Source organism: Pleurodeles waltl, chromosome 1_2 (genome assembly GCF_031143425.1).
Source record: "Pleurodeles waltl isolate 20211129_DDA chromosome 1_2, aPleWal1.hap1.20221129, whole genome shotgun sequence".
Taxonomy (NCBI): domain Eukaryota; kingdom Metazoa; phylum Chordata; class Amphibia; order Caudata; family Salamandridae; genus Pleurodeles; species Pleurodeles waltl.
The window spans coordinates 110,447,520-110,460,720 of record NC_090437.1 but is presented as its reverse complement, the minus strand read 5'-3'; the positions used below and the strand labels follow the sequence as shown (position 1 = coordinate 110,460,720).

General features: G+C 39.5%; 1 protein-coding gene across 4 annotated transcripts in view; it reads left to right on the top strand.

The window, feature by feature from the left end:
• The window catches only part of NRG1 (neuregulin 1), a 1,391,739-nt gene that overhangs the window by 1,249,899 nt on the left and 128,639 nt on the right, over positions 1-13,201 (top strand). For all 4 annotated transcript variants that reach the window (XM_069236759.1, XM_069236756.1, XM_069236750.1 and 1 more), the window contains one exon: positions 6,499-6,601. In XM_069236759.1, coding sequence (XP_069092860.1) covers positions 6,499-6,601 — 103 coding nt within the window. The remainder of the gene's footprint in view (positions 1-6,498; positions 6,602-13,201) is intronic.

The window sequence follows — 13,201 nt, the reverse complement described above, 5'->3', positions numbered from 1 at the left end:
CCATCACAGCATGCCAACTTTAAACCTAAGTATGTTTTTAAAGCTCAGACCCGGTGACATTTTCAGTTCTTCGGACTCAGCAGTGGACAAACTGAAAATCTTCTGGCCGACTTCAGCCAGTGAGATTGTCGGGTCCCTCTGAAATGCACAGATTTGTATAATTTTTGTTTTGCCAATTTTTTGAAAATCCACTGATTAGATTTACAGGAAACAAAGTATTGTGCAATGGCAATACATTCATCCCATTCCTTTGCAGTCTTACTTCCCAAAAAATCCATACGGGTGCATGAACTCCCCCAAAACCCCCTCCCCCCGTCTAGTTTTTTTCCCCATCTTAAGAGTGTGCAGCAAACCTACTTTGATCAGACCCATAGGGACAAATACCTGTTTTCTGAAGTTTCATGCTTCTTTGATGATAGTGGTAAAGAAAACAGTTCCAAGCAATTAAAAACGTATTTCACAGTAAAATGAGATAGAATTAAAATGAGTCACAATTGTAGATGCTGTGAATATAATATGACGTAAAATCCCAAAGTCAGACCCCATTTTGGGCATGTTACCCGCCCTGTCCTTGGTCTACATTTAGCACCTCTTTATCTTTTGCAGAATTTGAGAAAGTGTAATTTCATCTGAACAGTGGCATTGCTATCACCTAAGGTGACACAAGGCAACTTGAAGTTACGCATTATCTAGGTACATGTAGCCCGAGCTGACTTATTTTCATAATGCTGAATTAAACCAGTTGGATATCTCAGATTATTGGAAACTTCCTAAATGTAGTTTAAAAGGCAGGGATCAAGCCCATATAAACCCAATCAACTTACCACTGAATTTGAGAGGTCTTCACATCAGGTTATTACAAGAGGTCCTGCCAGACTGCCTATCATCCACTTTCAAGCCAAGAGTTGCTACTGTGATGAGGGGAGCAGAGCCCAGCTGATCATGTGTGTTCCTTCCAAAGAAAAACATTGCTTCCCAGCTGAAGCCTGTTAACCACAGCTGATCAGCTGTGATCAGTTATGCAGTGCTGAGCCCCAGGTAACTCTAGAAGCAAGTTAGCTGCTTCATATTTTAGTAGTGTAGTTTTAGGGTGTTAGGATGCTAGGAAAATTCTAATTATAATAGAACTTTTCAGTTTATTCTCGCTGCTAGCAAAATGCTTAAATGCAATTTTAATTATATTCAGTGTGAATATTACTCTTATACTAAGCAACAGGAGAAGACTGCACTCGTGTGTAACCAGGATCCCAGGTTACACAACAAATAAACTACCCAAGCACCTACCTTTATTTCACTGTTTGGTCGTAAGAGATTTTACATGACACTTGTGGGTTTTATTGAGCTATTGCTTGCTGCTTCACTGTTCGGCCAAGTAATGCTTCATAATATGCAAGTAATATTTAAAATGTTCCGCAGCACTTAAATAGAACAAGTGAATTACATACCTTGTTACTTTACTTTCCCTAATACTTTGAATAAATTATCTTTCAATGTGTTTTTTTGCAAATTCGGCAGATGTGATGCAATATCTATGTACAAACAAATATTTTATCTGATTCGAAATGTTTTTGCGCCTCGGCCAAAGAATGGTGGCTAAGAGTTGTGAGTTTCATTTATTTAGAGCTTACCATTCCCCCCACACCCCTGCAATTTGTCTATTGTAAAGGCACACCTAATACTGTGTGCACCCATTGCCAGAAACTGCAGCGCTGCTGTCTTTCATATATTGACTAAGCTATGTCATCTGTTGCACTATTGTAAGATTTTATTTAAACATTTTCATTAAGTTTTCAAGTGATTACACAAGTGAGCCACCATAATTCCACACATCAGTCAACAGAGGAGTAAGAATGAAGCAAACAACATGTGCTTAAAGATGACGAAAAGACGTAGTAATACCCCACAGTTTGTAGTACATCTCGTACAACATTACACAACAATGGAGAGAGTAAGGACCCTTAACATTCAATAAACACATAGACAAAATACACTAAATAAGAGAAATGGATGGAATGAAGCATCACAGACATGTATAATATTTATGGTAGAAAACAAATCCGTTGTGAGCATGGATTAAAGTGGTGAGTAATTTAGGATATTAGTCAACACGGTACGGGAAGCACCAAAACTGAGTCAGTAGCGCATCTGGGTATCCCCTTTCCCGAAGGATTCTTGCTAGGCGAGGGCACACAGGTGAGGGAAGAGGCGTGAGGTGGAAAATAAATGGCCTTTGATGGGCTGAACAGAGGTCGCAGCTGGGGAAGTGTGGCACAGAGAAGATCAGGGAGGTCTAGTGTTATCTTTCATGGCTCCCCACAGTTCAATCAATATTCCATCCCAGCAGCCAGCTACAAGGGTGCTTGTGGAGGTCCCAGGTTTCCTCTCTGTGCACCTCCATACTCTCAGCCTTTGCCTCGCCACAGTTCCATGCCTTGCCACTGCGGTATTAAAGGGAGGTGACTACTCTTTTCTCTTGCAGTTTAAGGCTATAGATCTTTTGGCAAATAGGAGAGACAAGTTCAGAAATTTGGATTCAGCGCTGCGTGTTTTTGAGTTTTTGAAGTGACTCAGCAGGTCGGGCTCAACTACTGTGGTGCCAGTCAGCACAGTGATATCAGACAGAATTTGTACCACCTTATTTCACAAGTTGAATAGATGTGGGCAGCCCCAAAATATGTAAGTAAATCATCTCAGGAAGTGTGACCTCTTGGGCACTGGAAGCCAGCAATGACGCATTCATTTTTTCACAGTGAAATATGTTAAATTGGGTGTATTTAAAACGTGAGTTACAGGAGAAGCACTATTGTAAGAATTTATTAGGCTAAATGGGGGTCTGGAGGGACAAGAAGTTCTGTTTGCTATTTTGCTTGTCTTTATGCTGACCGATGAATCCCACTGGGATCAATCTCTGGGCAGTCTTGAAATCGTTAAGGAAGGGAACTCGTCAGGCTAATCTAATTAATTCAACCAAACGATCTTTTTCATAAGTTTTTATGTTAGAAATTGAATATGCCTATATCCTCATTGAAAAGCGTTCATCCTCTTCCTTGATGCAGAACTTTCCCCAAGTGAGGCAGTGTCAAATAGCCTAGGAAAGCACAGTTTCCTCTCAGTTTTCCAGTTTAGCAAAACTGGTGCAGTCCTACTGATGTTTAGTCAGACGTGGATTGCTTCGTCTGATCGAACTTTAACCTACATGCTCGAAAAAGAATAAGAAAGTTTCACCATCATATTGTCTAAATGTCCTTTACAGGCATAGACAGTGTGCTTTACATGATAGTGTAATGTCAGTAAACTGACAGGCAGAGCAAAACAAAACGTATCTACAGAAGCCTTAAACTGTACTTAAAATTGTACACGTTGCTTTACTGCTTTCACTGAGTTAACGGAATAACTTCAAATAAAGCTCCTATAAAACTCCCTAACACAATTTGTGTCCATAATATTGTAATGCAGCATGTTATTCCACTTAATACTTAATTGAAAATAATTCTCCAATTAGTTTAGATTAAGGCGTTATGCTGTATGAATAATCCCTTCAGACTCTGCTTCCACCTTTTTTTCAAGCATTTCTTCACTCTTTATTTCCAGTATCAAGCATGCTGTGCCAGGCATGCAGTTGACTTCTCAACTTTTAACCTTGTCCTACCGTGTATTTGGCTCTTTTCCCTATGTTTTCTCTATCTCTTGTTCCTGTCCTTTCTCGTTATGTTATTGTTCTCTGCCCCATTCTTTCGTTCTGTATTGCACTCTATCCATCTCTATGCCTGTCTGTTGTATGTTTTGATTTCTTTTGACTGACAGCTACATTTGCAGGTGTTTTCGGCTGTACCAGTACATTGCTTCCCCCCATGAGCTTGCTCCTCCTTAATATAGCATTCTTCACCCGTGTTTTTGTTTGACAGCTTCCATGACCTTGTAACTGTTAATGTTTTGTAAGGTAACGAGTTTGGCTTGTAAGGAACCCAGTCATTCACGGAGACGCGTTTGATGAAGAAGGTGCCCTGAATCTGAGAATAACATATTGTGCTGCCTGCGCATTTGAATTCTTCATTCTCATGCAAAAATTGACATTTGCCTATTGGACTTTTTTAAAATCAAGCTCAGTATCTTAGCAATGTTTTTTGGTTCATAGGCTAAACAACCAGCTGCTGACAGGACTAATTGATCTGCACACATAATAGCTGCATTCAGCATTGTGGCTTCATTCATTTTTCCCTAATAATTGAGCGATTCGTTTCTGTCATTTCGATTACAAAACGTGAATGATAAACAGATGTGTTAACTTATCTCATCCTGTTGCTAACAAACCCCAGCGACACAACCTACATCTTGTATAAAAACGTGTTATTAGTTCGAGGGTAGACGTTAATAGATGGTCTTTTTATTGTCTTCAGTGCAGACGAATATAGAGCAGAGAAACAATAGAATTAAATAATTTCAAGATAGAGTTTCAGGCTTGCAGACCATGGGGCCAGCACAAGAAACGGGTGAAATCCTAGCAGATTCACTCCTAGTGGACCCATGTGCCCCATGGTGTTGCGTTTGAATCCAACAAAACACAATATGGTGGCATCACTCTTGTATTTGATCAGTTATATTGACTGTTAAATAAACTGATGTATAAACCATTACCACTTTAAATCTCAGCAGTTGCCAGCATGCCAATGCAATTTACAGCTTGATGATGGAAACAATGAGCCCTGTCGTTGGCGCTTTAAGTAATTTCATGGCCGCACTCCAAAGCCCGACTTGTACACTTAGAGTATCCCTCTCTTTAGATAATGGATTTTTGTTGTATTTAATGTTAAAAACAATACTGAAAAAGTCGTAATTGAGTTAAAGGACTTGAAATCAACTTGTAGTTCTTGTGCACGATTTGGAGTATTTAGAATCAGTGTGAAAATATTTTCACCTGAAGTGATAGTATTGCAAAACATACTTTGGTGCTGAGATATAAGTTGATAGAAGTCAATTAAGGAAATCATTATACAGCTGCTCGAACTGCAGTATAGCCTCGCAGTTTGCAAGTTTAACAGCATTATACACGTAGTCTCCCTTCATTGGGAAGATATTTAAAGATTGGGCACATGGAAGTTTAAAATGATGGGCAGCTGTCTCTCATTCTAACTTAGTGAAATATGGCATAAAGACATTGGGTTATATATATAATGGAGGGTGCACTGGTGCTGGTACAGATCTGTGCCTCTTTTTACGTGATTGCACTGTATAAAGTGCAAACGTTTAACCCTGTATTTTTCTCATTTAATGCATGAGCTGCAGGCCGCACGGTTTAGAACCAATGATAGCCCACGTTATGTGCTTCTCAGATGCAGTACACCAGTAAATTATTTCATATTCTGCAGATAACCTGTTTTTGTATTAGGCGCGAAAAACACACGATCTTGTGTCAACCATTACTTAACAAGCCAAGCTTAATTTTAAAATCTAGCGAGATTTTACTGTGAACATTTCTTGTAAAGATTGCTGGAGGTTTAAATGCACATCATGCTAAAAGAGCAGTAAAATCTGGACTTCAATTTACGAAATGTAAAAACTTTATCCCATGAGTTTCCCAGAACAACCGGACTTTTTTTCTCGCCTCTTATTGTGCCCCTTTTTACAAACATTACATTTTACGTTTTCCAGAGTTATCACGCCCATCTCATTTGTTGTGTCTCAAACAAATGTGACCAGAGAGTCAGAACTGTTGGATTAAATGTCGTGATTGTCTCTGCCATTACTCTGCCCTTTTTGGAATAAACTGGTTGCTCGCTGAAACATTCACCTCCCCACACCTTCCCTTCTGTGAACCACGCATAAGGCCTGGTTTAGAGTTTGACGGATGGGGTTACTCTGTAACAAACCTGACGGATATCCCGTCTGCCGTATTACAAGTCAATTATATCCTGTGGACATCGTAATTCGGCAGACGAGATATCCGTCACATCTGCGACAGAGTAGCCGGTCTGCCAAACTCTAAATCAGACCCATTGTGTTTATAGGTCACATTTAGTATATGTGTCTTTATTTCAGCTCTCTTTACAAGAGATATTCAGAGGTTGTTTTCTCTTTTTTTAACTTTAGGTTTTATATTTGTTGTGAAGCAGACAGTCTTTTAAATGCTGAGAATGTGCCTAATTTTGTTTCATATTTTAATTAACAATTACATATATTTTCTTACTTTAATATTATAATTTTTATATTCCATATTTACAAAATGTAGAAGCATGGAAGCTGTTTATAGACATGTAGAATTAAAATGGCTTCTGTTAATGTTATGACTTTCATAGTTATATATAGCATGCCTGTGCATTTCCCACTAGTCTTTGTATGCATGTGTGTATGTATATGTGTGTGCGTGTGTGTATATATGTGTGTGTGTGTGTGTGTGTGTGTGTGTGTGTGTGAGTAGATACATAGATAGAAAGATGAGACACACTTTATTGGTGGAGTTTGAATCCATTATAATTTGTTCTTCTTTTCTCCCTTTTCTAGAAGCTGAGGAACTCTATCAGAAAAGAGTGTTGACTATAACTGGCATCTGCATTGCCCTCCTTGTAGTTGGCATCATGTGTGTTGTGGCCTACTGCAAAACCAAGTAAACTTTTCTTTACCTTGTTTTTGCCATTCTTATCTTTTGCCAAAAAGGACTAACTACGCGTTTATATGTTCCTTACTTTTGTCAAGTTGTTGCTACATCAAAAGATCTGAATCTATTCAAATTAGTTAGCAGAAAGATTGATTCGTTGAGATGAACAGCTGCTCTTGGTTTCAAAAAGGTCCCAGTGAACTGGCGTATTACACGCTAGGTTCGTGAGAAAATATATGATAAAATCCAGCAATCAACCAGTATATGTTAAAATTGATACTGTGGCTTTTCAACAATGATAGATGCACCGGATTCAGTTTGCTTGCTGCTACCTCCTTTCATTGATCCCCAGGCAGCCTATCATTATCACAGGAATCCCACCCATCCTCTTGCTTAGTGGGAATGGCAAGAAATTAAGCTGAGTCCATGAGTAATTTTCAATTGAGTAAACCACATGTAAGTGAGTTTCCCCAATGGCCCTAGCAAGCAGTGTAACTATGTGTTAATGACCACAAAAAACCCTTTTTCTGATCACACTTCCAATTTTGGTAAAACTCGAGTAGAATTAAAGTTAATGAGACCTAGGGTGATGAAACTCCTTGTACTTATAACAGAAAGCAATTCATCTTTAAAAAGGATTTGCAGCCAAAGAGCATAGTTTCAGAAAACATCACTGTAATATCAAGTATGTTGCTCCAAGATGAAAGGAAGATGCCAAAGATGTAATCCAATATAAGTTTATTCCAATGACAGAGGTCCCATCCAAACAGCATCCAACTGCCAGCTTCACTGTCTCAGCCTCTTACCTCACATCCCACAGTTCTATGACCTCACCCAGTTCTACACTACTCCTAAGGATTCTCCCACTATTCTCTCATGCATACCACACACCTCCCCCTTTTATCAACTAACAAACAAAACAAAAACAATAAGAACTAAAAGTAAAACAAAAATTGCTATATACATTTGTTCAAGAATAAGTATCAAGAAAAAACAACATTGCTACATACATTTGTTCTAATTAACATATTGGTGAAACAGAATTAACCAAACTATCATTAAGAGTCTTTCTAAACTTATTACATTTGAGAACCACCACCCGATTAAGATTCCACATCCTAGAATCTTCTGTTCTTATCGCATTGTTGAACACTTTAACCACTCTTACAGGCTTAGATTTATTCATGCCTCTCCCTTTGTTCAAAGGTCCACGAATAAGTACCCAATCACCTACTTTAACTTTAGTTGTTTGTGTTGACTTCCTTGAATCAAAATATTTTTTCCGAGCTTCTATTTTCTTTTGCTCCCTCTCTCTCCAACATCCATCTGATAATATCACACCTGTCCTTGACTCCATATCATTCACCCACCTGGGAGACAAAAAGGTATTAGGGTGTCTGGCTCTGAGTAGTTCAAATGGTGTTTTACCTGTAGTGGAGTGAGGTGAGACCCTGTAAGCCTCAACCCTTTTCGTCACTTCTTTCCTCCAATTCAATCCACTACCCTTGGCCAAAGCTATAGTCTCCTTCAATACCCTATTGAAACGCTCTACCATACCGTTGGTTTCGGGATGATAAAGCGCACACTTCTTGTGCCGTATGGAACAGTCCGCTAAATATTGTTCCATCTCTCTAGACACTAACTGCACACCATTGTCAGTGAGGATAACTTTGGGAATACCCTCTCTGCCAAACACTTCTTTCAGAAAACCAATGACGTGCTTTGTCTCAATGCCTCTAGTAAATTTGATCTCCGGCCACCTTGAGAACACATCCACCAGCACGAGGAGATAAACATCACAACCCTCTCCACGAATAGGCCCTAAAATATCAAACGCAACTTCCTCCCACGGCTGAGTGGGACGATCTCTAATCTCCATGGGTTGAACCTTGGGTTTGATAGATTTCTCGCTCATAACACACTGCATACACTCTCTAATGATTCTTTCTACCTGACTGTCCATTCCTGGCCACCAGTACGTCAAACGCAATCTTCCTTTGGTTTTTGAAACACCTTGATGACCCGAGTGGGCAAGGGAAATAAGCTCCTGTCTTAATGTGATGGGAGGAATTAGTCTTGTACCCCTAAACAGCAGACCATCTCTACTTGACAATTCCCCTCTCACATGCCAAAACTTCTGAGTCTCCAAACTCCCTTCATTCCTGTTCTCCCAACCTCTCTCTATCAAAGAAAGTATTTCAACCATTGTGCAATCTAACTCGCATTCTCTCCTCCATCTTTCTTTAGTCACAACACTGTCATCAAAACCACTTTCTTCGATTTCACATACCACTTCGTCATCCACGTCCTCTTCACTCCCTTCTCCCAACTGGTTATCTTCTGTCGACCGTACCAGCCTTGATAATGTGTCAGCCACCCTGTTTTGCGCTCCAGGAATGTATCTAATCTCAAAATCAAAGTCCTGTAATGATACCACCCACTTCGTGATCCTACTTGATATCGCATCAACTCCTTTCCTTTTAAAGATCTCACAAAGAGGTTTATGATCTGTCCTAACCTCGAATTTGGTGCCCCACAGCAAGTTCTTGAGCTTATTCACAGCCCAGTGTACCGCTAAAGCTTCCTTCTCGATTACCGAGTAGTTCAACTCCGCATTCCTTAGAGCTCGCGACAAAAACAAAACCACTTGCTCAGACTTATGATCTCCTTGTTGCAGAACAGCTCCTAGACCTTTTGCACTGGCATCAGTGATCAAAACTGATGAAAGATTCGGATTAAAATTCTTCAATTTGGGAGCCCTAACCAACTTCTCCTTAATTTCTTTAAATTCACTTTCACACTCCTCACTCCATACAAACTCTACACCTTTCCGTAATAACCTCCTCATATTCACACACATTTCAGCAAAATTCTTGATAAACTTCCCATAATACTCAGCCATCCCAATGAATTTCATCAGTTCCTCTTTATTAATTGGTGACTGTAACTTCCTAATGGTATCTACAAGCTCTTTCTTTGGTGATACACCTCCTCCAGTGATCGTATGTCCCAAATACTCAATGGAGTCCCTTTGAAATTTACACTTCTCCACTTTAACGGTCAAACCACACTCTCCCAGCCTCTCCAAGACTTCAAATACTCTTCTGTCATGCTCAGAACTATTTTTCCCAAATACCAAGACATCGTCTTGGTAAATCCTAACACCCTCCAAATCCTTCAAAACTTTTTCCAACATCCTTTGAAAGACTGAGGCTGCAGATATCAACCCAAATGGTAACCTGGTGTACCTGAATGTTCCAAACGGAGTGACAAAGGCAGTGAGATCTTTAGACTGTTCAGTTAACCTAATCTGATGATATGCCGACGTCAGATCTATTGTGGAAAACACTTTTGCTCCTTGCATCAACATCAACATATCTGAAATGTTTGGTAAGGGATATCTATCTACAATCACATGTTTGTTTAATTCTCTCAAGTCCACACATAAGCGAAGACTCCCATTCGCTTTCCTGGCTGCAACCACTGGTGCCAACCATTCAGTTCCCTCGACCTCTTCGATGATCCCTTCCTTCTGAAGCCTCCCCAGTTCCAATTTCATTTCTTCACGCAAAGCTACTGGTACACCACGAACTTTGCTGCATACAGGTTTCGCTCCTTCTTTGAGGCGAATATGATGTACGTAGTGTCGAAGACACCCCAGTTTATTTTGAAAGATCAAGGGAAATCTCAACTTAAGTTTTGCCACAAAATCATCATCACCTGTGGTTGTTGAGCAGTAGCCCCTCCAGGTTCTACAATCTCATTCACCCCCACTTGATCTCTAATTTTCACAGGGGGGTCATTATTTGGATCAAGTATCACATCCAAATCTTTCTGATGGAACCAACTCAGAACACTGTCACCCTTCTTGGACACGTAAATCTTCGCATTAGTATATTTGTGTCTGTATTGAAGTATACCCCAAAAATACCCATGCAGCTTAATAGGTTCTCCACCATATGCATGAGGCGTTATATCCGGTTTGAATAACTTTACTTTGTCTTTGAGTTTTCCCAAATAGAATTCTTTCGAAATGATGGTTATCTTTGCTCCAGAATCGAAAAGAACCTTAGTTCTTTCACCATCCACCAAAACTTCATCAACAGGTCCTTTCCTTCTCTCTCCTCCAACCTGAAGGACGATTTGGCCACACTCGAATTCATCTCCATCATTGGTGTCTGAATCATTATTAACACCATATACACTATTTTTAGACTTGCACACACTAGCAAAATGCCCTTTCTTTTTACACAAGTTGCAAACCACCTTCAAACTTCCTAAATACGGAAAAAGCGCTCACCTTTCTTGTGCTTCGTGTCCTTAAAGTTCCTTGTTGAGACCTCTGTTCCCCCGTGTGCAATGAAATAATGCCACTGGGTTAAAAAAACTCGCATCCCACCTTCGTCGCCAGTGTAATATCAAGTATGTTGCTCCAAGATGAAAGGAAGATGCCAAAGATGTAATCCAATATAAGTTTATTCCAATGACAGAGGTCCCATCCAAACAGCATCCAACTGCCAGCTTCACTGTCTCAGCCTCTTACCTCACATCCCACAGTTCTATGACCTCACCCAGTTCTACACTACTCCTAAGGATTCTCCCACTATTCTCTCATGCATACCACAATCACTCAACATGTACATTCATGGATCTATGAAAACTCATTTCTGGGAAAATGCTTGTGGATTTCCTTAATTATGCCTACCAGACATATCTGTGCAAACTGGTAAATGTTACTAATTTCAGATTCAGAAGAATACAAGCCTCGAATAAGAGTCAGTTAAAAGAAGCCAGTCCGCTATAGCATTCATCAGTATAAACAACAATTGTGGTCTGCTCCTCTGATTAGAAATCATGAGCATACCTGTGAGGTACCATGGAAACATGGCTGTGCTTCCAAGGACTCGCATGTGAATTTTTGATCAACGTTTTCCTTTTGTAGGTATTTTGAGTTGTGTTCGAGTTACCACCCAACAGCAATTACACAATAAAATAAAAACTAAATCAAACTTTCTGTCTTTTCTCTGACGCATGTTCTATTTGTTAACATGTAATAGACCCCAAATGTGTGGGGCAGACTGATTTTGATAATCAAGATCAGTTTCTAAGATAATAATAATGACAACTTGTTTAATATGGTACTCCATACTGCACTATTAACTGTTTGTAATCGCTAAAAAGTACATCTTTTAATTAAGTTACAATGTTCAGTTTTTTTGGCCTCAGACGGCCGAGCTGACTTTACATTAGAAATCATGACCTGCAACTTAAAAACAGATGTCAGTGGCAAGCACTTTACTTTCTAATTTATCATGCCAGCAGATGTGCCAGATGAGCTCTTGGCTTTTCTGGCAGCTGCATTTGGTAGACGTGTGTTTTTTATTTGTTAAAGATGTTTTATAAAGTATTACCACAATAAGTAAAGCAAACAATAACATAGTTAGTTCAGTTACATAAGTAGGTAAAGATGGAACCTAGCATTTCATCGCCACCCAGCTGGACCAGCACTCAGGCTTCTGGCTGTGCTGTGGGCACAAATGGATCTGAGCAGGGATAGTATCCGAACTGATTATAATCCTTTGCCTTTTACCCTCGAGTTGCTGCTAAATCAACAATTTTCTCAGCACTGAGGAAACTAAATTAAAATATTTTATGGCTATTAAGGGTTCTTGTAAGGAGCACATCAGTCTCCTTTGTTATCTCCAACTTGAAGTCATTATTTAATGCAATCATTGGCTTTAAGGGAAAAAGAAAATGCGCGATCTAAAATATAACAATACCTTTCTCACATGCCTTTCTGAAATGTTTATAAATACATTATGTTGACTATAGAATACCTGGAAACCTCAACATAAAAAAATGTACCGAACGGAGTTTAGGAATGCTACCATGAGGCAGGATAATTCTGACAAAAATAAATTAAGTCATCCAGAGTGTACTGCTGTAAACTAAACCCATAAAATCCTTATAGGTTGTTTAACAACAGTTAACAGGAGAGACAATGTGAAAGTACCCTAAAGGAACCCTCACTGATCCCTAAGGTAAGAGTCAGTCGTACCCCAGTGTTCTTCAGAAGAACCATGCATAAGGGCACAGAGCTCGTGGTAAACCAAGAGAGAGATTTACCCTGCTCTACTTATTTCTCACTTTACATATGCACTCCCTATTTCTAAGCATAAACATGTATTTTCCCATGCTTACTTTTGAACAAATTGAGGGGAAAGAGTCACTTCAGGCCTAATCTCGTGGTTACTCAGAAAGCATCGAACAACTAATTAAGTTGGAGTGATAATGTCTGATTTATATGATGCAGATTTTTTATTTTATTTAAGAAATCCTGTATAGCTGTATTCCAAAGCATGGGAGACTTGATGAATATGTGCTTGCTGCAGACACTGTGGTAATTTCTGTGAAATCAGCAGTAAAAATCGACCCACCAGTCCTTAAAACAGAGCCACAAACAGCCAAGAAACTGGCCCACTGAATATCGGACCAGCCCTTCTGGCACTGTCAGATTGCCGTATGCCAGTCCGACCCTGCTACACACAGGCATCTGAATACAATTAACGATAGGATTGTTTGCAATAGAAATATACCCTTGATAATGAT